The sequence below is a fragment of the Engystomops pustulosus genome, chromosome 8, assembly GCF_040894005.1.
Source record: "Engystomops pustulosus chromosome 8, aEngPut4.maternal, whole genome shotgun sequence".
Lineage (NCBI taxonomy): Eukaryota > Metazoa > Chordata > Amphibia > Anura > Leptodactylidae > Engystomops > Engystomops pustulosus.
The window spans coordinates 50,966,386-50,989,056 of NC_092418.1; the positions used below are offsets into that span (position 1 = coordinate 50,966,386).

The window sequence follows — 22,671 nt, forward strand, 5'->3', positions numbered from 1 at the left end:
TTATGTTCAAGAAACCAGTCTGAGATGATTCCAGCTTTATGACATGAAGCATTATCCTGCTGAAAGTAGCCATCAGATGTTGGGTACATTGTGGTCATAAAGGGATGGACATGGTCAGCAACAATACTCAGGTAGGCTGTGGCGTTGCAACGATGCTCAATTGGTACCAAGGGGCCCAAAGAGTGCCAAGAAAATATTCCCCACACCATGACACCACCACCACCAGCCTGAACCGTTGATACAAGGCAGGATGGATCCATGCTTTCATGTTGTTGACGCCAAATTCTGACCCTACCATTCGAATGTCGCAGCAGAAATCGAGACTCATCAGACCAGGCAACGTTTTTCCAATCTTCTACTGTCCAATTTTGATGAGCTTGTGCAAATTGTAGCCTCAGTTTCCTGTTCTTAGCTGAAAGGAGTGGAACCCGGTGTGGTCTTTTGCTGCTGTAGCCCATCTGCCTCAAAGTTCGACATACTGTGCATTCAGAGATGCTCTTCTGCCTACCTTGGTTGTAACGGGTGGCGATTTGAGTCACTGTTGCCTTTCTATCAGCTCAAGCCAGTCTGCCCATTCTCCTCTGGCATCAACAAGACATTTCCGCCCACAGAACTGCCGCACACTGGATGTTTTTTTCTTTTTCGGACCATTCTCTGTAAACCCTAGAGATGGTTGTGCGTGAAAATCCCAGTAGATCAGCAGTTTCTGAAATACTCAGACCAGTACTTCTGGCACCAACAACCATGCCACGTTCAAAGGCATCAAATCACCTTTCTTCCCCATACTGATGCTCGGTTTGAACTGCACGAGATTGTCTTGACCATGTCTACATGCCTAAATGCACTGAGTGGCCGCCATGTGATTGGCTGATTAGAAATAAAGTGTTAACGAGCAGTTGGACAGGTGTACCTAATAAAGTGGCCGGTGAGTGTATATATATACACTCAGGCTGAGCTTTGCAGTGCTGTGCTCCTATATATTAAACAGGCGCTGCTGCTTTCTTTCACCTTTTAAGTTGTGCCCACCTCCAGAGCATACCATGCCACTTGGTTGTCGACTACTTCTGCCTACCCCTTTTACCGGCCATGTTCAATACAACTTGTCAAAATTAAGAAGCCCACAATCAACAACCTAACCGTAGTAGATCATGAATAAACTCCTGCATAGGAGACTTGTAGGCGACACCATTTTCTGGCTACAGTATTTAATATTACTTTTATTATTATTATAGTTCAGAATTTTCTGTGTGTTATATGTTTTTAAACATGATCTTGGTGCGTATTATGTTTATGGGTTCCTTACATGCCTGTGTATTTCTGGATAAGCAGTTATTTGTACCTCATATATTATATTATAATATAATGAGCTAACATCTTTACGATCATTGTGATAAATTGGCTAAATGTGTTTTTTCTTTTTTAATCTCAGTGGGTCTTTGAACCATGGTACGATATAAGTATCCTGTATAAAGATGGATGGCCGGGAATTTATAAATATGCCACCCTTGGGGTTATCGGGTCTGTCCCTGGAGGCTGGAAGTGTTTCAAATGGAAATACAGGTGGGCGTCTTATGCCACCTGGGGGGCAACTACCACCATTTTGTGCAGCAAAGTATTATCCATCGCCTCTTGGATTACACTCACAAACAGGTAAGAAATAATTAGGTATTGAGGAATTAAGCGGTTGGATTCTGTTTTCTTTGTATTTTCTTTTTGTTATTTGTATACTTCTTACATTTTTTAATATACTGTAAATATAGTAGTAGATGGCATTTACGATGCAATACTTTGTGATACAAAATTGTGGTCTATGCGTAATGACCAGTAGGCTGTAGACCCATTGGCTATCCAACCAGTTGACTTTAGGCTACACATGTGTTGACCCTGGACTTTTCTGGGTTTCACCCTTTTACCTGGTATCTGGTATTGTGGTTCCTACAAACCTACACTAAGGATATCAGACGCTGGTCAAAGAGCAAAAGGCCTGATCACTCTCCTTCTATAGTATTAAGATTGTACATGGCTGTTGCCACAATTATGGCTCTGAAGATGTTAGTAGTCACTTGATCTAGCTACATGAACGGCCTCACGTACCAACACTTAAAATGTTCTACGCATGTGAAAATGTCAATTATATGTAGATGTTCTGGACAATTTGGGTTAAAAATCAGTAATACATTAGGCTAGTTTAAAGAGAACCTGTCACCAGAGAACCCCCACAAATCATAGAGTATCTTTTAAATGTCTTCATACAAGTCCACTGATGCCTCTATTCATGGGATTACAGCCAGCATTCTTCTAATATTCATGTCCTCTGTTCCAATCATGAAGGCAGAGAGCTGTCAAGATATCTCTTCACTGAGGCTGACACTGCTAACCCAACCCCTCTCACTGACTAGTGAGGAGGAAAGTTGATTTCAATACACCAGCTCTCTTTCAGCCCCCACCTTCCTGAGGGAGCACTTAACGATATATTATAGGAGTAACACACAATTGCCTTGCTCACTTCCTTCTCACCCCTCCCTCTGGAATTTCTTCAACTTGATTAGCAGTGTTGTTATCATTCAGGGGGAGGGATACCTTGACTGATTACTACAGCTCTCCACCTCTATGACTGGAACAGAGAACAAGAATAAAAGTCTTTTTAAGACGAATGGTCTACATTTCCACTAATGTGTCTATCCATGGGATTAATGATGTCTATAAGGTACCGTGTGTGGTTCCCTGGTGACAGGTTCTCTTTAAAGGAAATCTACCATTTGATTTTACGCATTGTGACCCAAACACACCTCGAGAATGCTGTAGTTACACCAAGTTATATATTCTTTAATCCCTGAACCGAGTGGTTTTGCTAAAAAAAACAATTCTAAAATTCAGGACCTTGGGTTGCCTTCAGGCTGCCTACATAAACACATTACAAGGAGCTTCCTGAGCAGTCCAGACAGGACTAATGAACCTCTGCTGGATGACTCCTACACAGCAGCTGGGGGATGGTGCAATGATTGATTACTGCTGCCTGTCAGGGACAACACAAGGATGATGTATACTTGGCTTATAATAGGCAGGACAAGGCTGGAGCAGTGCATAATTAGGGTGAGGAGAAGTGCCGAGGAAGCTAGGGAAGCGACAGAGCCTCATCATAATTTTATAATTGTTTTTCAGCAAAACCACTCAGCCCAGTGATTAAACACAATATTTTTCTGCATCAGTGTAGTGCAGTATTTTCAAGGTATGTCTGGTTCATAATGCATAAAATCAAATGGTATATTTCCTTTAAGAATTGCCAAAAAAATCCTAAGTGATATACAATCTAATCGATTTAATGTTTTGTTTTTGTATTTTTATATTTTACAACAGATGATGTTAAATGGGTAAAATTTGATAAACAATAACATTGATTCATGTGAGAGATCACACATCCATGAGTTATGAGGGCTTGGCTAGCAGCTAACATGTCCAGAGGCATGTAGCTGAGCTCCACTCTGTACCGATAAAATCCTGTTAGCAATTCTGTTCTAACAGTCGCCCAGCTACTACCTCGATCCAGGTAAACAGCTGTACCATCAAGAGAATGACTGCAGAGGAAGTCTGCCTCTTACCAGCCAGGGAGTAATGTATAGAGAAGGCGAACTAGGAGAGACCAAAAAGCACTCTAAGAGTAGTATTTCTTAGTGGTATTTAGAAAATGGTGAAGTGATAGTAGAGCGGCTACTAAAACATGAAGAGGGTACTGTATGGTGCTCCCAATCTATTGGATCAGCAGAACACAGTAGCCACACCGGTCTGGATCAGAGGAAATTGCTGAAGAGGTGGTGGTCAATGGGGCACACACTGGTAGTGAATGGATTCCAGGGTATTCTTCATAAGAAACTTTTATTTGTAGCTCAAAAACACAACGCGTTTCAGAATCTCAAAGGATTCCTTTTTCAAGTGGGAAAGGGCTAAAAAACACATATATTCATACACATATTTAGAGACATGTCTAAAATCACGAATTCAAATGGAAAGTAATACAAATTATTGGTAAAATATGCCGAGTGCAGCTATAGATAAAAATATGAGAATGAATGTCGATATAAGAACATAAATAGACATGGCTATAGATGTGAACACATGAGTATGGAAATAGAAATGGCTATTAAATATTAAATATTAGAAAAATAAAGTTATCGATTTTTAAGTGGGTGTGAAAAATTAAAACTCAAACAAAAAAATGGCCTTGTCATTAAGGGGTTAAATACTATAGTCCCAGGATTGGATATATCCTGTTCCCTCTATTAGATATTGTACCCCATTATAAAATAATATCCCTTAGTGTATGTGGCTAGGAGAGCTGGTGGCTAGAAGACGTCTGGGAAAGCCGCGGAGGCTGGAGCGGCTGCTGGGAAAGCCGCGGAGGCTGGAGCGGCTGCTGGGAAAGCCGCGGAGGCTGGAGCGGCTGCTGGGAAAGCCGCGGAGGCTGGAGCGGCTGCTGGGAAAGCCGCGGAGGCTGGAGCGGCTGCTGGGAAAGCCGCGGAGGCTGGAGCGGCTGCTGGGAAAGCCGCGGAGGCTGGAGCGGCTGCTGGGAAAGCCGCGGAGGCTGGAGCGGCTGCTGGGAAAGCCGCGGAGGCTGGAGCGGCTGCTGGGAAAGCCGGCCTTGTAGTTGCTCTTGGAAGACAGAGCAGCACTGGGAAGCTGTGGTAACGGAGCCTGCGGCAGCTGGGAGTCTAACAGCTGTTGGAGCAGAGCGGCAACCCTGCTCATATCTTCTGACTGAGAAAAAATTAGTTGAGACTGCTGGGTGAGAACATCTGCCAGCAACTGGAGTGGAACCATGGAAGATTCCTTGATCCTGGCGGAGTCCATGGCCGGATCTTGCTGTTAGGGTACACAGACAATGGAAGATACTTGGGAGTACCAGGGAGGAAAGTCTCTGTGGGAAGAGTCTGAAAGGGGGAGTCTGTGGACCCTCTGGACCACCGCGGGAGATGATGGTTCTAGCCGCAACCCAGGACCAGAGTCTAAGTGGCCCCTGGTCCCCGCCAGAGCCCAATGCAAAGCCGGATGGTCTTGCTGCGGCTGGGTGCCACCAGGTCAGTCCACAAGTGCGACTAGGCCCGCGGGGGCAGCCAAGGAAGCAGGGCACAGTCTGAGCCTGGGATGACAGCAGGAATGTGGCTTAGAAGGATAAGCTGGAACTCAACGTAGGCAGTAGCTGGCACAGGACCCAGGCAGGAAGGAATGGAGAAGTCCTTGGAGGAGAGTTGGTGGCTAGGAGACGTCTGGGAACGCTGGAAACAGGAGCCACTAGGAGCGTATGGAAACACTGGAGACGGGATTGTCTGGAAACGCTGGAGAAACACGGAGGCGTCTGGAAACGCTGGAGAAACATGGAGGCATCTGGAAACGCTAGAGGAAGGCAACACGGAGGCGTTTGGTAACGCTGGAGGAACACAGGGAACACGGAGGGGTCTGGAGGACAGGAGCATCTGGAAACGCTGGGAGGCCTTTCTATTCAACAGGAACCGCTGTGGAAAGCGAGGTCTGGAAACCTTGGAAGTACCTTGGAAATGCTGAATATCTGACTTGGAAGGGAGGGCAAGGCTGGATTAGTCAGCGCCAATCAGGAGGAAGCTGGCCCTTTAAATCTTAAAGTACCAACGTGCACACGGCCTAGTCAGGCATCAGGAGTGTGGCCTAGACCGGAACGAAGCAGAGCCAGGAGAGGTGAGTTTGGTCCGGGGGGGACACCGGGCCACATGGAAGGGCATGGGTGTACCCGCGATCCGTACCGAGGATCCTCTATTTCCAGCGAATCGCAGCAAAACAGCAAATATAAAATAAAGGTGGGAGAAGGAGGCAACAGAGAGCTCCCAAAGGCTGATGCGTTTCTTGCCGAAGAGGAAAAAGTTTAGCTAGAGAGATTATCAATACAACTTAATACTGCTATTGAAAAAGTAAGAAGTTTTACGTCAGATCCTAGCTTTGACAAAAAAAGAAAAAATCTTGGAAGCCACCTTGTCCAAAAATACTTCTCATATGAACGTAAGCATGTACATGTATTAGAGACACCCGATACTTTAGGGACAAAAGAGTATATGAGGTGCTGCAAAAGAGACCTATAAGAACAGCCGAACACGGACATCACCTCATCAGAGGCAGAAACCTCAGACATTGAAAGTAACACAACTAATGGCAGAGGTCAGAATACACACAGAGGAGAACAAAGAAATAGAGGCAAAGGCCAAAGCAGGAATTTTTTTAGATCTTCCCCCTGGCCCACCTCCATACCCGTTGAGGGGCAGACATATCCCGACTCAGTAGGAACAGACGACCTCCAAGTAATAAATTTGTCATCCCACTGCTTAACAAAACAGGAGATGAATGTCCTTGCAAGAGGATTGTTTTTTGTCCCAGACATACAAACGAACAAAGGACATTAACCTCTTTGCTAGAAAATTAAAATGGCGCAAGTACTTCCAAATTTAGAGAAGAAAAAGATGTATCGAGCATGGCTTGGATGAGTCTGATGCTGTAGGTTCTAGTGATCTGGAATCCTTGCTTATAGAAGCAACAAGAGAAGAAGGAAAGGGTTTATTTACAGACCTCACTTTGAAAAGCACCCCCTATAGGAGACTATGCACAAATTGATCTATTTTGTAGGTTTAGTCACAAAGAATCTTAAAAAGCTGAATCCGAAAAAAATGCCAGCATCAGAATTTCAGCAAAGAGGGTACGGAGGCTTTGAATTCCCTGCGGAACAATCCCACCCTTGTCATAAAGCCATCTAACAAGGGTGGGAACATAGTTTGCATGGACAGACGGATGTATGAAGAAATGTGTCTGTCCATACTCGGTGACAAGCAATGCTATCAGAAATTGGATGGAAACCCCACAAGTAAACTTAAAGATGACCTTAAATGTATTTTAGATTCTGGATTGTCACGCTATTTTGTATCTGAATACAAATTCATGCTTCCAAATCGCTGTTTTTTATTCTATCCCGAAAATACATAAGGGGTACCCACCCCTTAAAGGCAGACCAATAGTGTCTGGTATGAACAACCTGACACAAATGCCAGCTGCTATTTGGATAGATTGCTTAGACCCTTCATGCTATCCCTCCCATCCTATGTAAGGGAAACAATGGAAGTCCTCAAAAAACTGGAGGGGCTTAGCAAGTCTTGATGTGTAGGCTCTTTATTCCTCAATCCCGCACAGGCAAGGGATTGAGGCAGTGCGCTTCTTCTTACAAGCAAGGTGAATGCAGTACTAACAGCACAATGGGTTCTTAGTAGACCTCCTTGAGTATGTCCTCAGCCATAACTATTTCCTCTTCGGAGACGCCTTCTTCCATCAATGCCGAGGTACAGTGATGGGGACACCATGTGCCCCCACCTACGCAAAATGTACCTCAGCAGGTGGGGGGACAGGGTGATCTTTGGGAGGAAATGACAGAATGGACACAACATGTCCCGTTATGGTTGAGGTACATAGATGATGTGCTGTTGGTATGGACATCCACCCCAGAGGAGTTTCAGAGGTTTGTGACCACAATAAACCAAAATGATCTAGGCCTACATTTCACATTAGAGATACAGGATCATAAAATAGCATTCCTGGACTTGGAAATTAGTTAAACCTTGGAAGGACAAATAGCCACCACAGTATACAGGAAGAGTACAGCTACCAACAACCTCTTAAAACGGGATAGTTGTCATCCATACCCCCTTAAAAAGGGAATTCCAAAATGACATTTCCTTCGTATGAGAAGGAACTGCAGTGGCTTTAGAGAATTCAGAAAAAAGTCAGAAGAGCTAAAAGCATGTTTTAAACAGCGAGGATTATCATCTAAAATTCTACACGAATCCTATGAAGGGGCATGTGCAGTGGATAGAGAATCTCTGTTAATTCCTGAGGAAAAAAAAATGTAAGTACAGATCAAACAACATGAATCATAGGAACCTATCGTAATAACAGTGAAGAGATATGAGGTATCATCAATAATTTCTGGGACATCCTGGGACAGAGATTTAGTTAAATTTCCCCCCCCAAAACCAGCAATCCGCTATAGGAGGGGAAGACATTTGAAAGATCTTTTGGTCCACAGTTATCTACTCCCACAAAAATTGAGTGTAACATGGCTAGAGTGTACATTTCACTGTGGACACTGCTCTGTGTGCAAGTGGATCACTCTGTGTAAACACATAATGAGTGCGTCAACGAAGATCAAGTTTGAAATACGGAACTTTATCAACTGTTCCACAGTTGGAGTGGTTATGTGGCTACGTGCACATGTCCTGCTGATTATGTAGGAAAAACTATTGGACAATTTTGGAAAAGAGTGCAGGAGCACATGCTAGATATAAACGATAATAAAGACACTCCAATTGCCAAGCACATGTGGTTGCTTCACCAGGGTGACCAGAAAGAAATATCCTTCAGACCATCTCTTATAGGAAGAGATTGGGAAAAGGTGATCCTGAGAATAGAAGCTCAATGGACCTTTAGGATAGACTCCGTCAAGCCACATGGGATAAATGACTTTATATCCTATGCAGCTTCATAGAATGTTGACATCTTTTGGAGAAATGAGATGGATCATTCTCTTCCTCTATGCTTATGTCATTAAGGCAAATGAACCGTACTTTCTTTTCCCATAGTCAAAGATATAGAAATCTCATTAGAACTATCATCAGAATCTCTAAGATGCAGGGATTTTGAATTATCACTGGGACCTCACATTGTCAAAACTTCATTCCAGTAGCCAAAAGACCTGTACTGGACTAACTCACCGTATGAGTTTGCTCAGCAATTGAACTGTCTAATTTGGCTATGGATGGACGAAATGTAGTAGTGGCAATATTATAAGGTCTTTGATATATAGACCAAGTAATGATCAGGATATACAACTCTTTTGCCATGTTAACAATCGAAGTTATTGATACCCCATAACGAGCTGCCAGATATTCCTGCAATAAAGGCACTGGAAGCAGTGTTGTTCCTGTGATGAACCAAATTTCAGGATCAAACAATACCTCCCAAATAACGTTCCATCAGGAACGGTGACGAGGAAATTTGGGGACACTGTACATGCAGACTTGGGTACATAGTTCTGGTCCCATCGTAAGCACCCCTACTCCCTGTGAGGTGCGCGTGCTGACTGTGCATGGGGGGATACCATGCGGCGCAGATCCTGAAACCCCCACCGAACCTTGGTCCGTACTGCTATTAGCAGGGAGATAGAGGGATGTACTTGGGATGGGTACAGTACCAACGTCATTTTGTATATAGAATAAGCACCCTGCACTACCTCTTGAGGATTGTCTCCTTCACGCGTGCTTCTCCCGTATGGAACCTGGGCTGCACATCGGTGGTGCACAGCTTCCGAATGCAACGTAGAGGATATAATACTTCACAAAGATAAAATATGAGACGGCACTCACCGAATCCGTGTGCAGACATTTATTTAGACCAGCAGAGTAGTGACATGGACAGACATGTCAGAAAGCGGCAAGCGACGGACCGTTTCGCGCCGATATGGCGCTTTCTCATGCCTACAAAGACACGTCTCTGGGGATGCCCTTTTAAACACGCCTTCCGGTGACGTGCCAGCCGTGCATCACACGGTGCAGCACTTCCGGGAGTCATGTGTGGGTACACACCCCCTGTGACGTACTCGTTGCTAAGGCAACACAACAACAAGGACAAGTTAAAACGAAAGTAACCAAAAGGGTACCAACATGCTGTCGAGATCACAATCAGTTATGCTTTTTTTGACTCCCATATGTGTCTACATAGCTGCGGTATACCTACATCAGCTAAGACACAATCTCAATGTCATTGAATATTATCATTCATTATTCATTTTTTATCAACGCATAATTCTACAATGAGGCGGGCATATCCAATGCAGAAGCTATGGACTTATGGTTGCAATATAAATCCACAAGCTATATAGGCAGTAAGCTGGTAATCCCCAGAAAAATACAACAGGTGTTAGCACGAATATACACACGCACAAAACATTGCATTTCTTCTTTTAAAAACAGGTAAATAGGTAAATAAGAGTACATTACAGCTATGCATTGTTACTCTTTTTATACAAAACATTTGTGTTTTATTACATGTATTTCTCTTCCTTACTTCCTGATCATCATCATAAGACACTAAAGACAGGAACACACAATTTTTTCTCTCTCTGTATGTATCTACTGCTATGGTCAATCTGTACCCAGAAATACACTTAGGTCGTTCCTATCGTTGAGACCCAGCCTACCCATAGCATCGAATCGTATAATGTGTTTAGCCTCTCGACGTAATAATTCCTTCTCTCTGTTCCCTTCCCTTGGGTTCCTTTCAACCTTTTCAAGGCCAGCAAATTGAAGCACCTCAGATCTCCTCCGTGTTGTTCCCTTATATGTTCTATGACCCTAGGGCAACCATTGCCCGTCTCAGTGGATCGACAGTGCTCCTTGAATCGTACAAACAGATTCTGAATCGTCTTCCCTATATAGAAACGCCTACACAGGCACCAGAGGATATACACTATATATGTAGTTCTGCAGGTGATAAATGAATTCACTTTCCATGTGTTACCTCCCAAATCAATGTGTTTTGCTTGGCTGTTGAATTTACAAAAATTGTAAGACCTACATCTATAATTCCCTTTTGGGATACTACGTTCTAACCATGTTCTTTTTGAAGAGGAAAATTGGCTACTAACGAAATGGGTTCTGATGGTTTTTCTTCTCCTAAATGAGAGGACAGGTCTCTGTGTTATAACCTCTGCTAGTTGGGGATCATCTTTCAAAATGTCCCAATTCTTATTGATAGCAGCCCGAATTACATCTCCATGTGGGCTGTAACCAAAAGAGAATGCAAATCTCTTGTTTTCTGGGGGACATTGTTCTCTATTCCTGTTTTTGCTTTTAATTCTTGCTGTTCCTTGTCTCTGAGGGGAGTCGGAGGGAGCTTTTTTGAAAGCTGTCTATATAACCTGCATGGGATAGCCCCGTTCAAGCAATCTAATCTTGAGGTCATGTGCCTGTGTTCTGAACCCACTGTCAGTGTTATTCAATCTTTTTATCCGCAGGTACTGGCTATATGGTAGACTGTCACGAGTGTGTCTCGGATGGAAGCTGTCATATAGTAATAAAGAATTGGTAGCTGTGGGTTTTCTGAAAGTAGTAGTGTTAAGGGTCTCTCCTTCTATGCTAACTCTTACATCTAAAAACTCCAATTCCTTTCCCCCAAATACGGAAGTAAAGCGCATATTCATGTCATTCACAATGTTCAAATATTCCACGAATTGCTGTAACTCGTCTTTTGAGCCATCCCATACCAGGAACACATCGTCTACAAATCTCAGAAATGTTTTTATACATTTTGTAAAAGGATTGTCTAGAGAAAACACAAATCTACTCTCAAATACGACCAAGAAAATATTTGCAAACGAACAGGCCACAGGGATACCCATGGCCGTCCCGGTCTTTTGAATATACCACTTATCGTTAAAGGAAACCTACCACTTGTAGTGGCAGGTTTCTGATGGAAATACCGGGCACCAGCTCAGGGTGAGCTGGTGCCGGAGCTTATTTTCGTTCTTAAACTTTATAGCCGGCGCAGGCAGGTACGCGCTCGGCGCTTACCATGCGCGCGGCTCTCATTCACTTCCTATGTAGCCGCGCGCACGGTAAGCGCCGAGCGCGTACTGCCTGCGCCGGCTATAAAGTTTAAAAAGTGTTTTAAACCGCGATACCGCGGTGTAAAACGCTAACGAAAATAAGCTCCGGCACCAGCTCACCCTGAGCTGGTGCCCGGTATTTCCATCAGAAACCTGCCACTACAAGTGGTAGGTTTCCTTTAAACATGAAGGCGTTGTGTGTAAGTACAAAGAGCAATCCCTCACATACAAACCTAATGTACTTCTCTCCCTTTCCAGCATTTTTCAACACGGTACGGACACTCTCAACCCCTTCAATTTGTGGGATACGGGTGTATAAACTCTCCACATCGATGGAGGCTAACTGAAATGTATCTCGCCATTCAATGTCCAACGTCATGCATTCCGATCCGCGTCATCCTCGGGGTGAAGTCCGGATGTCTTTGGGCACGCCTCGTAATGGCGCAATTGGTTGTGACCGTCAGTTCTCCTGACACACGTCACAAATGACTTTCCGATTGATTGGATGTGAAGGGAGGCTTGTCAGCGGTGACATCCTGGATACAAGCAGAGCTACAGCAACGCGCACGTCATGGCTATGACTATGCCGGACGTGCACACCGCACGGACATGTGTCTATATACCCTTGTATACAGTGCCAAACGTTAAAAGACCCCTGATGAATTTACTGGCAATAAAGAAACGCTTCCTTGGGTCGTCCGAGGTATCACATTAGTGGTCAGGATAGCTGAGATTAGCATAGACCGTTGTATGTTCAGGCAAACAGGAACAGAATAGACTAGGTCTGCTTTACAAGCTCAGCGGCAGCACAAACCATATACATATTGTACAGTCACTGGGAGAGAGAATCCCAATAGTGACATGGTACAAGAGGTTTGTTGCAGTCAAGCCACTAATAGTGAACCATTCAGAGAACATGCTTATGATCTATACATATTCTTGCTATCAATTTTAATACTTCTGTTTTGTATCTACACCATTGTATTGCAAGCCTCAATGTACCTTGATACATAGTGCAGTGGAATAACAGTGATTATCTAAGCACTCCCTATAGGCAACAATGAAATGAAGTAATTGCACAACCAGTGTCTGTTATTATAGTCTTGTCTAATATTTTATTTATTTACGAAAATAAAAGCTACATTTTAATTTTCAAAAAATATCTCCACTCACAGTGAATTTATTATATAGGTAGCCCCTGCACACTGGCCCTCAGTATGTAGGTAGCCAGAGCACATGAAAAAAATTAACCCAGTACTCCCCTTCTGGCATATCTTCCCCCTGAAATTCTTCAGCTGTAGCACGGGTAGAGCCAGGTCTATGTTCACTGCCTGCATGTACACTATGAGGTCATGAGGCGGCGACGCATCATGTATTAGTGCAGTGATGGTGATCCTTTTAGATACAGAGTGCCCAAACTACAACCAAAAAAACCCACTTTTATGTCGCAAAGTGCCAACATGACAATTTGAGCAGTAACCGATTGATCTTTGCTGTATGACAAGTTTCAATCTTATTGGCATTGAGAGGACACCAATACAATAGAAGGCAGGAGACATTGGGATTGTAGCTTCCCTCCAGGGTCCCCTGAAAAGGAAGAATCAGGGGACCCAAAGCATGAGCTCCAAAGATAATCCATCTCTGTCCACACCTTCTCACTCCTCCTGTAGTCTTGGCAGCCAAGTAGGTCTCACTTTAAAATAGCACTGAGCGTGGTGCGCCCTGGGCTGCCTTGGACTGCAGGAGGAAGCCTTGAGTCCTATCTGGTAAATTCTGTGCTGGGTGCCCACAGAAAGGGTTCTGAGTGCCACCTCAACAATCAATGCTTTTGTCACAATTTGTTGGTTTTTGTTTGTCCACCCGTCTCTTGATGATTGACCACAAATTCTCAATGTGATTAAGATCTGGGGAGTTTCCAGGCCATGGACCCAAAATCTCTGTTTTGTTCCCTTAGCCATTTAGTTATCACCTTTGCTGTATGGCAAGGTGCTCCATCATGCTGGAAAAGGCATTGTTGATCACCAAACTGCTCTTGGACGGTTGGGAAAAGTTGCTCTTGGAGGACATTCTGGTACCATTATTTATTCATGGATGTGTTTTTAGGCAAGACTGTGAGAGAGCCGATTCCCTTGGCTGAGAAGCAACCCCACACATGAATGGTTGCAGGATGCTTTACAGTTGGCATGAGACAAGACTGGTGGTATGGCCCTTGTCTTCTCCGAACAAGCTGTTTTCCAGATGTTCCAAACAATCGGAAAGGGGATTCATCAGAGAAAATGACTTTACCCTAGTCCTCAGCAGTCCACTCCCTGTACCTTTTGCAGAATATCAGTCTGTCCCTGATGTTTTTTCTGGAGAGAAGTGGCTTCTTTGCTGCCGTCCTTGACACCAGGCCTTGCTCCAAGAGTCTCCGCCTCACAGTGCGTTCAGATGCACTCACACCTGCCTGATGCCATTCCTGAGCAAGCTCTGCACTGCTGGCAGCCTGATCCCTAAGCAGAAACACTTTTAAGAAACAGTCCTGGCACTTGCTGGTCCTTCTTGGGCACCCTGGAGCCTTTTTGGCAACAATGGAACCTCTCTCCTTGAATTCCTTGATGATGCGATAGATTGTCGACTGAGGTGCAATCTTCCTAGCTGCGATACTCTTCCCTGTTAGGCCAGTTTTGTGCAGTGCAATGATGATCTTCTTTAGAGATAACCATGGTTAACAGAAGAGAAACAATGATGCCAAGCACCAGTCTCCTTTTATAGTGTCCAGTGGTGTGATTCTTACTTAATCATGATTGATCTCCATCCCTGTCCTCATCAACACCCACACCTGTGTTAATGGAGCAATCACTGAAACAATGTTAGCTGCTCCTTTTAAGGCAGGCCTGCAATGAAGTGTGTTTTGTGTGCAAATAATGTGTATGCATTATACAGTATGTGTGCAAATAATTTGTGTATGATGTATATATAACGTATGTGTGTGTATAAATGTATGGATGTGAACATACTGTGTATGAGTATACATGTATACTTGTATGTATGTATGTGTGTATTAGTGTATAAATGTCTGTCTACAACCTTTATGTGTATATATGAGTGTATAAACGTGTGTACAAATATGTGCATATTTTTCTAAGAACGGGGCCCCGTACAGAAATCTGCTGTTTTACGAGTTCTAGATTAAAAATACATTTGGAGAGATAAATCTCTTGATTTTTGCATCACCGTTTTCTAAGAGGTGTAAATTTCTTTTACTTTTATTGTTGTTTAAGCTGTTTTGGGGCTTATTTTTTGTGGGTGGATCTGTACTTTTGCTTTACTTGTGCTATATAACAGTCAGTCCTTCAATGAACCCCAGGGTTGCTGTGGAGACAATCAGCATCCCCCATACTGGCAGTGTAGGTGCCGAGGCGGTTTAGCCCCTCAGACGCTACGGTCATGTTTAGACTGTGGCGCCTAAAGAATTGAACGAATTGAACTCCCTCTGCTTCTGAGCCTGTGCAATCTGCATGACGTTGATATGTTGCATGAGATATAATGAGCGTTTGTTCAGGCCTGGTGAAATTGAAAAGCAGCACACCATACAATATTATGAAAAAAAAACAACTTTATTTTGTCAAGGTGCAACTTTTCAGCAGGGGCAGATCAAGGACACCATCGGCCCTGGGCTGTATCAAAATTGTGGACCCCCTTATCCCGGAATAGTCTTAGTATATATTATACTGTTTAACATACGTGGACGTTGGGCCCATCTAGTGGCCAGGCTGGGATATTACACACACCATTTGAGAAAACTATCACAAAGTGGAAAGATATACATATATTTTATACTTGCCTGTTTTTCGGTCAGATTATGTGATTAGAATTGCGGCTGACCGAAGATAACCTTGGAGATCTTCCTCAGTTTGACTTGTTTTTTTTGTGCCAAATCTGGCATAAATGCCTGCTGTTTACTTGCCAATACGACTGATGATGAGTCTGGTCCAGATTCGAAACGAGTTCCTTTTTAAAATTTATGTGATCATAGTCTACCTTTTTATGCCTGAAGTTTTATTTAAGGGAGACCTACCATTTGTTTCACTGTTTCAACTCAAAACTGATGCATTCTCAAGTAAAGTACTAGAACAAGACTAAACTATATATACATGTAAATCACTTGTGCCAGTCAGATGGAAATTATATAAAATATAAAAACATTTTATTTATTTTTAAAAGGATGTTTAAAGACCCTGGGGGAGATTCATCATAAGTCTCTTAAAGCAGAACTGTTCTTGTTGCCCATGGCAACCAGTCAGGGCTAGGCTTTAATTTTCCCACAGCTGTTTATAAAATTAAAGCTGAGCTCTGATTGATTGGTTTTCATGGGCAGCTAGAACAGTTTTCCTCAGAAACTTAATGATAAATCTACCCCCCTGTTTTTTTAAATGAATATTTGTTTGACTAGGTGGCCAGAGCACCTATATGTGAAAAGCTTATGCAATCCCTGGCTGTATGAACTGTAATTTACAGTAGAGGGATAACTAAGTGAAGGGGAGCTCCCAGGGGCATAAAGATCGAGGTCGGGGTCGCGACTGAGACCGGGCCCATTGCCAGTCAGAGGCCTGCGTCTGATAACTCGGCGCAGCACAGCGGGCAGATGTTTTAAATTGTGACAGCCGTGGGCCTTCCCGTTACAGCACATGGACTGTTCTGCATCTAGTCCGCATGCTGGATCAGGGGGGCCCGGAGCTGTCACAATTCAAAATAAGAACCGGCCCACGATTCGCCCACCGTCCCAACCACCTCATCGGCTGACCCCACGCACCGCATCCATCGATTATGCCGACGCAGGCTTAATGACGCGTCTGCCTGCGCCGGGTCTGCTGAGGTCTGACATTAATTATGGCTACTGGTGGGTTGGGCATTCATTATGGCTACTGGGGGGCATTAATCATGGCTACTGGTGGGGGGAGGACATTAATTATGGCTACTGGTGGGAGACGACAACATTAATTATGGCTACTGGGGGGGACATTAATTATAGCTACTGGAGAGGGGGGACATTAATTATGGATACTGGTGGGGGGGAAATTAATTATGGCTACTGGTGGATGGGGGGACATTTATTATGGCTACTAGTGGATGGGGGGACATTAATTATGGCTACTGGTGGGGGGGGCATTAATTATGGCTACTGGTGGATTGGGAGATATTAATTATGGGGGGGGGGGGCCCTGTTGGGAATTTTTCCCTGGGGCCCAGAGGACTCTAGTTACGCCACTGGTAGTTCCTCAGGTATTATGCCCCTTCACTTGTAGTATTGTGTCTATTTTGAACTTTATTGTATCCAGTATGAATAATATGAGACATATGGTAAAATGAATATATACATTTTCTTTTCCATTCATTTCCAATTTTTTTAAGAGTGGCGACCCTTAAAGCATAACTTTAAAGTTATACTGACTTTACCAAATTATTATATGTGATTCCCCCTTTAAAACAGAACGATGCCTACTTTGTGCTGTTCAACCTTTTCTTTCTTCACCAGAGATGAAGTGGGAGGAGACTAATGGCTGTCTTTCTATGCCCTCACTTGAGGCCAGTTAGCTTGCCCACATACTCTATGATGCCTTGTGTTCTCTCTCGAAGTAATTTAGCATTATTAATACATGTTTATGATGACTAGCCTGGCAGTTCTCATCACTTGGAGGAGGAGGGAACATGTAATGAGAAAGAAAGTGAAATAATTCATAAGTAAACCAGTTACATGAAGTCTATAACATGTGCTATGTGAACACTAAGTGTTAATAGCTTCTCTGCATAGAGCTAGTGGTGCCAATGACCATCTGGGGGAACAGTAAAAGATTAAAGAGACAAAGTTCTGTAGAATCACAGACTGGGATGGATGGACTGACAGGGAACAGGGAAGATCTTGTACCTCACTATTCTGTGCCGGAGACATCTGTATCCGCAGTCTTGAACACATCCAGCTCTGCTACATACACAGAGAGAGCTCCGTCACATGTCCTCCTCCTCTGTGAGCATGGAGAAGCAAAAGCTCTCCTCCCAGGAGTCCATAGAGTTTGTTTATACCATGGATTCCAGGGCTTGTCAGCACAGGTAGTGGTAGCAGCTACTGCAGCAATGAGGGGTATAGCAAAGGAACTGCTTTCTATAGGTAACAAATTTAATAGGCATAGTTGTTTTACATCCCAAGAGCTGTTGATTTGTGTGGGAAAAAAAACATTTTTAGTTACTCTTTAATGAAAGGTCCCACTGCAGCTCTAATTGTATAATCAGGGTGTGAAGCAGCGGTGGAATGGATGACTTCCAACCTGTGCATTATAGCATGGTGCTCCCCTTCTTGAATGCTGCTGGACACCTCACAAACTATGGAGGCTGAAATGGTGTGCTTGAAGCTCTGTTGCAGAGTCCTGTGCCAGGATCCGTAGATAGAGATTTGGTATTGGGGGGTGAATTAGATTGCTTACTAGACACTACCTCATTAGAATATTGCTGCACTACAGTGCTGCTACACTGATGTATTGTATAGGCTCTCCATTCAACCTTGCCGCTAGACACAGTAATAGTTTAGTGGCAAGTTGTTATAGAGCACCATAATATAGTAGAGCACCGTATGTATGATTTACAATTTGTTCACTATGTCCTGATATTGCAGTATCTTGTATACTAAAACAAAAGAGTGTATGGCTTCCACATATGAATCATGTTGGCTTTCATGTGACATTCTCAAAAGCCTTGAAAACCACTCAGATTGAGTTAGAGAGAATTTTCCATCTTTTTACGTGGGTTGGAGGAACTACAGCATCATCGATGCATTTTTCTTGTTGAATTTTTTTTGTTGTTGATATAGATAGATATGGGGTGTTTACAACCTAGTGACACAACCTTTTTAAATGAATCATGTGCTGTACCTGCATGTTTATCAGCTTTTTCTACTGTTAAAAACCAAAGGTAATTACACATTTTTAATTTCTTTTACAGTAAAATAATTCTTTATCTTCTCATAGGCTTTCCTCACCTTTCCAGAAGTGTCTACCATTCCTATATTCCAGTGAGCCACCTAGAACCTACTGTTGGTGTTACACCATTGTTTACACATATGAGCCAACCTGGTGTTCAAGTTGACCCTCTAAAAGGTACATTTATACAATTTTTTTCTCTCCATATTTTACATATATTACATATACGGCTACACAGTTATAGATACAAATGTTTTCTTTTTACAAATTCAATTGTTTACATACATTCATTTTATTATATTTTCATTCGAAATGTATATTTTAAAGCAGGAAGGGGTTGTCATTGGCCCAGATTTACTTAAGCTTACGCACCAGTTTTCTGTCAGACTTTGTACGTTCTTCCATGTGCAAACTGCTTCCACATGTATTTAAGAAATGTCTGAGACACATTTGTGGCGCACAGGACACTGTACCTGACGTGACACAAAATTCTGCACTGAAATAGTCCTGTGCTCAGCCGAACCGTGTACCATATTTGTTGTTTTCATAAGTCTTGAATCTGGGGCGCTCTGCACATAGTGCAGTTTGCACTGTTTTAAGTAAATATGGGCTGTTGTCTTGCATGACACTGTGGAAAAGGAATTATTAATCAAATTTAAGCATCTGACCACTGTGACATTCATGATCTTTAGTACTAAGGTCCTGTTCTGACTAACTGATGGAACAGCAGGAGGCATGCTAGACCTGCACCATTGAATAATAATCATAATTCTTTATATAGCGCACACAGATTACTCAGCGATGCACAGAGCTTGCCAAATTGGACCCTGTCCCCATGGAGCTCACAATCTAATAAACCTACCAGTATGTTTTTGGAGTGTGGGAGAAAACCAGAGGACCCGGAGAAAACCCAGACATGGAGAGAACATACAAACTCTTTGCAGATGTTGACCTGGGTGGGACTTGAACCCAGGACCCCAGCACTGCAAGGCAGAAGTGCTACTCACTCAGCCACCTTGCTACCCTATTGAATACTCCATTTCCACCACGTCCCCCATGAGGACCACCTGAATGATGCCCTTTGACCTCTGTGGAAACAGGGAGGAGAGAGGTTAAAAGTCCCCTCCCTGCTTTCTTTCACCAGTGTTCTTGCTGTTCCCCAGGGTCAGGATGGATAGAACTCTCTTTTCTCTAGGAAAAGGACAGCCACCCAGCAACAGCTAATGAGTGCAGGCGGCCAGCCTCAAATTCCGTCTGAGGGTGCAGTCACACGTCGCGTTTAAGGAATGCGTTTAAAACCTCATTGCAACAGCTGAAGAGTGATTTGCCTACCGACCAAATAATAAAGCAGAGGTGTCATGTGGGACGCAGAGTGAAATCTGTAAAAACAGGGAACAAAAGAAAATGGCGCAAATGTGTTTTTTCACTAATATCACTGCATTTGGATTTTTCCCCACTTCTCTGTACACGACACGGAATATATAATACCGTTACTAGAGAGGACAATGTGTTACACAGAAAACAAGCCGCACACAGCTCTGTACATGGAAAATTAAAAAGTTATGGAAGATTGAAAGTGGGGAATGAAAAATGGAAACGCAAAAACAAATAAGGGCCTGGTGGTTAAGGGGTTAAGTCACATCTAGTAAAATAAAAGCAGAATGGCAGCCACTGGGGGGGGGTTGGGGGTCCTATTTGGCAGGGGGTCTATGAGAGTTAAAGTATTTAACACTTGAGCTGCCTATGCAGACACAGCAGTGACAGATACCTGACATCAGGACTGCTGCTGCTCCAGCACACTCCCGACACTGCTACATGTGTTCTTCCAGGCTGTGAGAGGGGGGAGGAGGGGGAGGGGCAGGGAGCTGATATACACTCACAGATAAGAGGATCCTTGAGGCATCACAGCAGGCATATCCTCAGAGGAGGGGGCGGGGCCAAACTCAGACTGAGGGGAGGTGCTGGGCAGTGCTCACACACAGCCCCATCACAGCAGGCATATCGTCACACAGGGGGCGGGGCCAAACTCGGGATAGGGGCATCATGATGAGGGGGAGGTGTGACTGTGCCGAAGACCAGATCTTCACAGCAGCGGGGAGGTGCCTACCACGCCTCCTGGCTTCACTGCAGCCATCCAGAGAAGGAAGTAGGTGTTGGGGGCGGAACACAGACGGAGGCGGGACCAAGCGGGGAAATACGTGACAAACCATCAATTGACTGGGGAGGCGGGACAGGGGTTAAAAAGCGGGACAGTTGGGAGCTATGTGTAAAATATATATATATATATATATACACACATATACATATACAGGGGTGTCGCTAGGGTAGCCAAAGATCCGGGGCACGGGCCCCAATGTATATGTACCATAATTTCTGAAGTGTCCACATGTTCTTGCAGCAAAAACAATTGTACCTATACTGCTAGAGAGAACACAGGCGAAATCCCTACCTATTCCATCCAGTAAATGCAGCTGATGTGCCCTCGCATTGTAACTGTTCTGTATCTTTTCCATTAGGCCCAGTATCACCATGTCTCCTCTTTCAGCAACACGTCATACCTGTGTGGTTTACCACAAACACATCTTATGTCCCTACATGTTGATCTCCTAACAGTGTTATGCTGCTGCTCCCCCAACAGGGGTACTTAATGGTATTTTTAAGTACCCCTGAAAATACTACCAGTACACAGTAATAATGCTTCCTAGTAAAACACTGTAAAATGTTCCCCATTGTAGGTAAAAAGCCCTCATTCCTGCGCTCTAAAATACCACCACTACCTCAAGTGTGGGCCCCATTCTTTATAAAGCCTGATATTGTGGCAGTATGCTGTCCCGATTTTGGCCCCCACACTTAGTAATGACCCACAATCATTAAACTCCACATTGTGGTTTAAACTCAGTATCATTTTGATCCTTACTCTTTATAATACACCCTTATTGTGGTCCTCACATTTTATGAATAACCTTCCAACCCCCCCCCCCCCCCAGTAGTCCCATACATTATATTACCCCTCTCTCTTGTGTTGTTTGCATTTAATAATGTCCCCTAATTGTGCCACCCACCCAATAAATGTTCCATTAATATGTCCTGATATGATATAATGCCATCCACACTTAATCCCTGTGAACCCCACTAATGTCCTCTCACTGTGACTACACTAAACAATACCCCCTCCACAATTGGTTTCACCTTCCTAATAATTCCCCTTCCCCAATTGAGGCTCCCATCCTAACATTGTCCACTAAAAGGAGCCCCTGCCTAATAGTGCCTTCACACCAAATAAGTCCACACGCCACAGTAAAGCCCAGATTAATGCCCACAGTCCACATAAAATGCCCACAGTAATTACCTGCAGCCCACATTATTATCCACAGTCTACAGTAATGCCCCTTCTATATAGTAATGCCTCCAGGCCAAAATAATTCCCCCTTTATAAAGTAATGCCCCCAGTCCATAGAAATGTCCACTTTATAAAATAATCCCCCCAATCCATAGTAATGCCCCCTTTATAAAATAATGCCCCCAGTTCACAATTATGCCCCCTTTATGGATTAATGCCCCCAGCCCACAGGAATGCTCAATTTATAAAGTAATGCTACTAGTCCACAGTAATGCCCCCTTTATAAAATAATGCCCCCAGTGCATAATAATGCCCCCTTTATAAAATAATGCCCTCAGTCTGTAGTAATGTCCCCTCTATAAAGCAATGTCTCCAGTCCATAGCAATGCCCCTTTTATAAAGTAATGTTCCAGTGCACAGTAATGACCCCTTTGTAAAGTAATGCCCCTAGTCCCTAGAAATGCCCCCTTTATAAAACCTGCCCCAAGCCCACAGTAATGCCCCCTTTATGGAGTAAGGCCCTGAGCCCACAGCAATGCCCCTTTTATTAAATAATGCCCCCAGTCCATAGTAATGCACCCTTTATAAAGTAATGCCCCAAGCAATACCCCTTTTATAAAGTAATGCCTTCCATCCATAGTAAATCCCCCTTTATAAAGTAATAGTTCCAGTGCACAGTAATGCCCCCAGTCCATAATTATGCCCACACTGTC

The 22,671-nt window shown here is 43.7% G+C and overlaps 1 protein-coding gene across 4 annotated transcripts in view; it reads left to right on the plus strand.

Moving 5' to 3' along the window:
• TNRC18 (trinucleotide repeat containing 18) overlaps positions 1 to 22,671 on the plus strand; it is a 282,299-nt gene that overhangs the window by 28,797 nt on the left and 230,831 nt on the right. For all 4 annotated transcript variants that reach the window (XM_072120908.1, XM_072120909.1, XM_072120906.1 and 1 more), the window contains exons 2-3: positions 1,430 to 1,650; positions 18,667 to 18,795. In XM_072120908.1, the coding sequence (XP_071977009.1) occupies positions 1,473 to 1,650; positions 18,667 to 18,795 (307 nt within the window). In that variant the 5' untranslated portion in view covers positions 1,430 to 1,472. The remainder of the gene's footprint in view (positions 1 to 1,429; positions 1,651 to 18,666; positions 18,796 to 22,671) is intronic.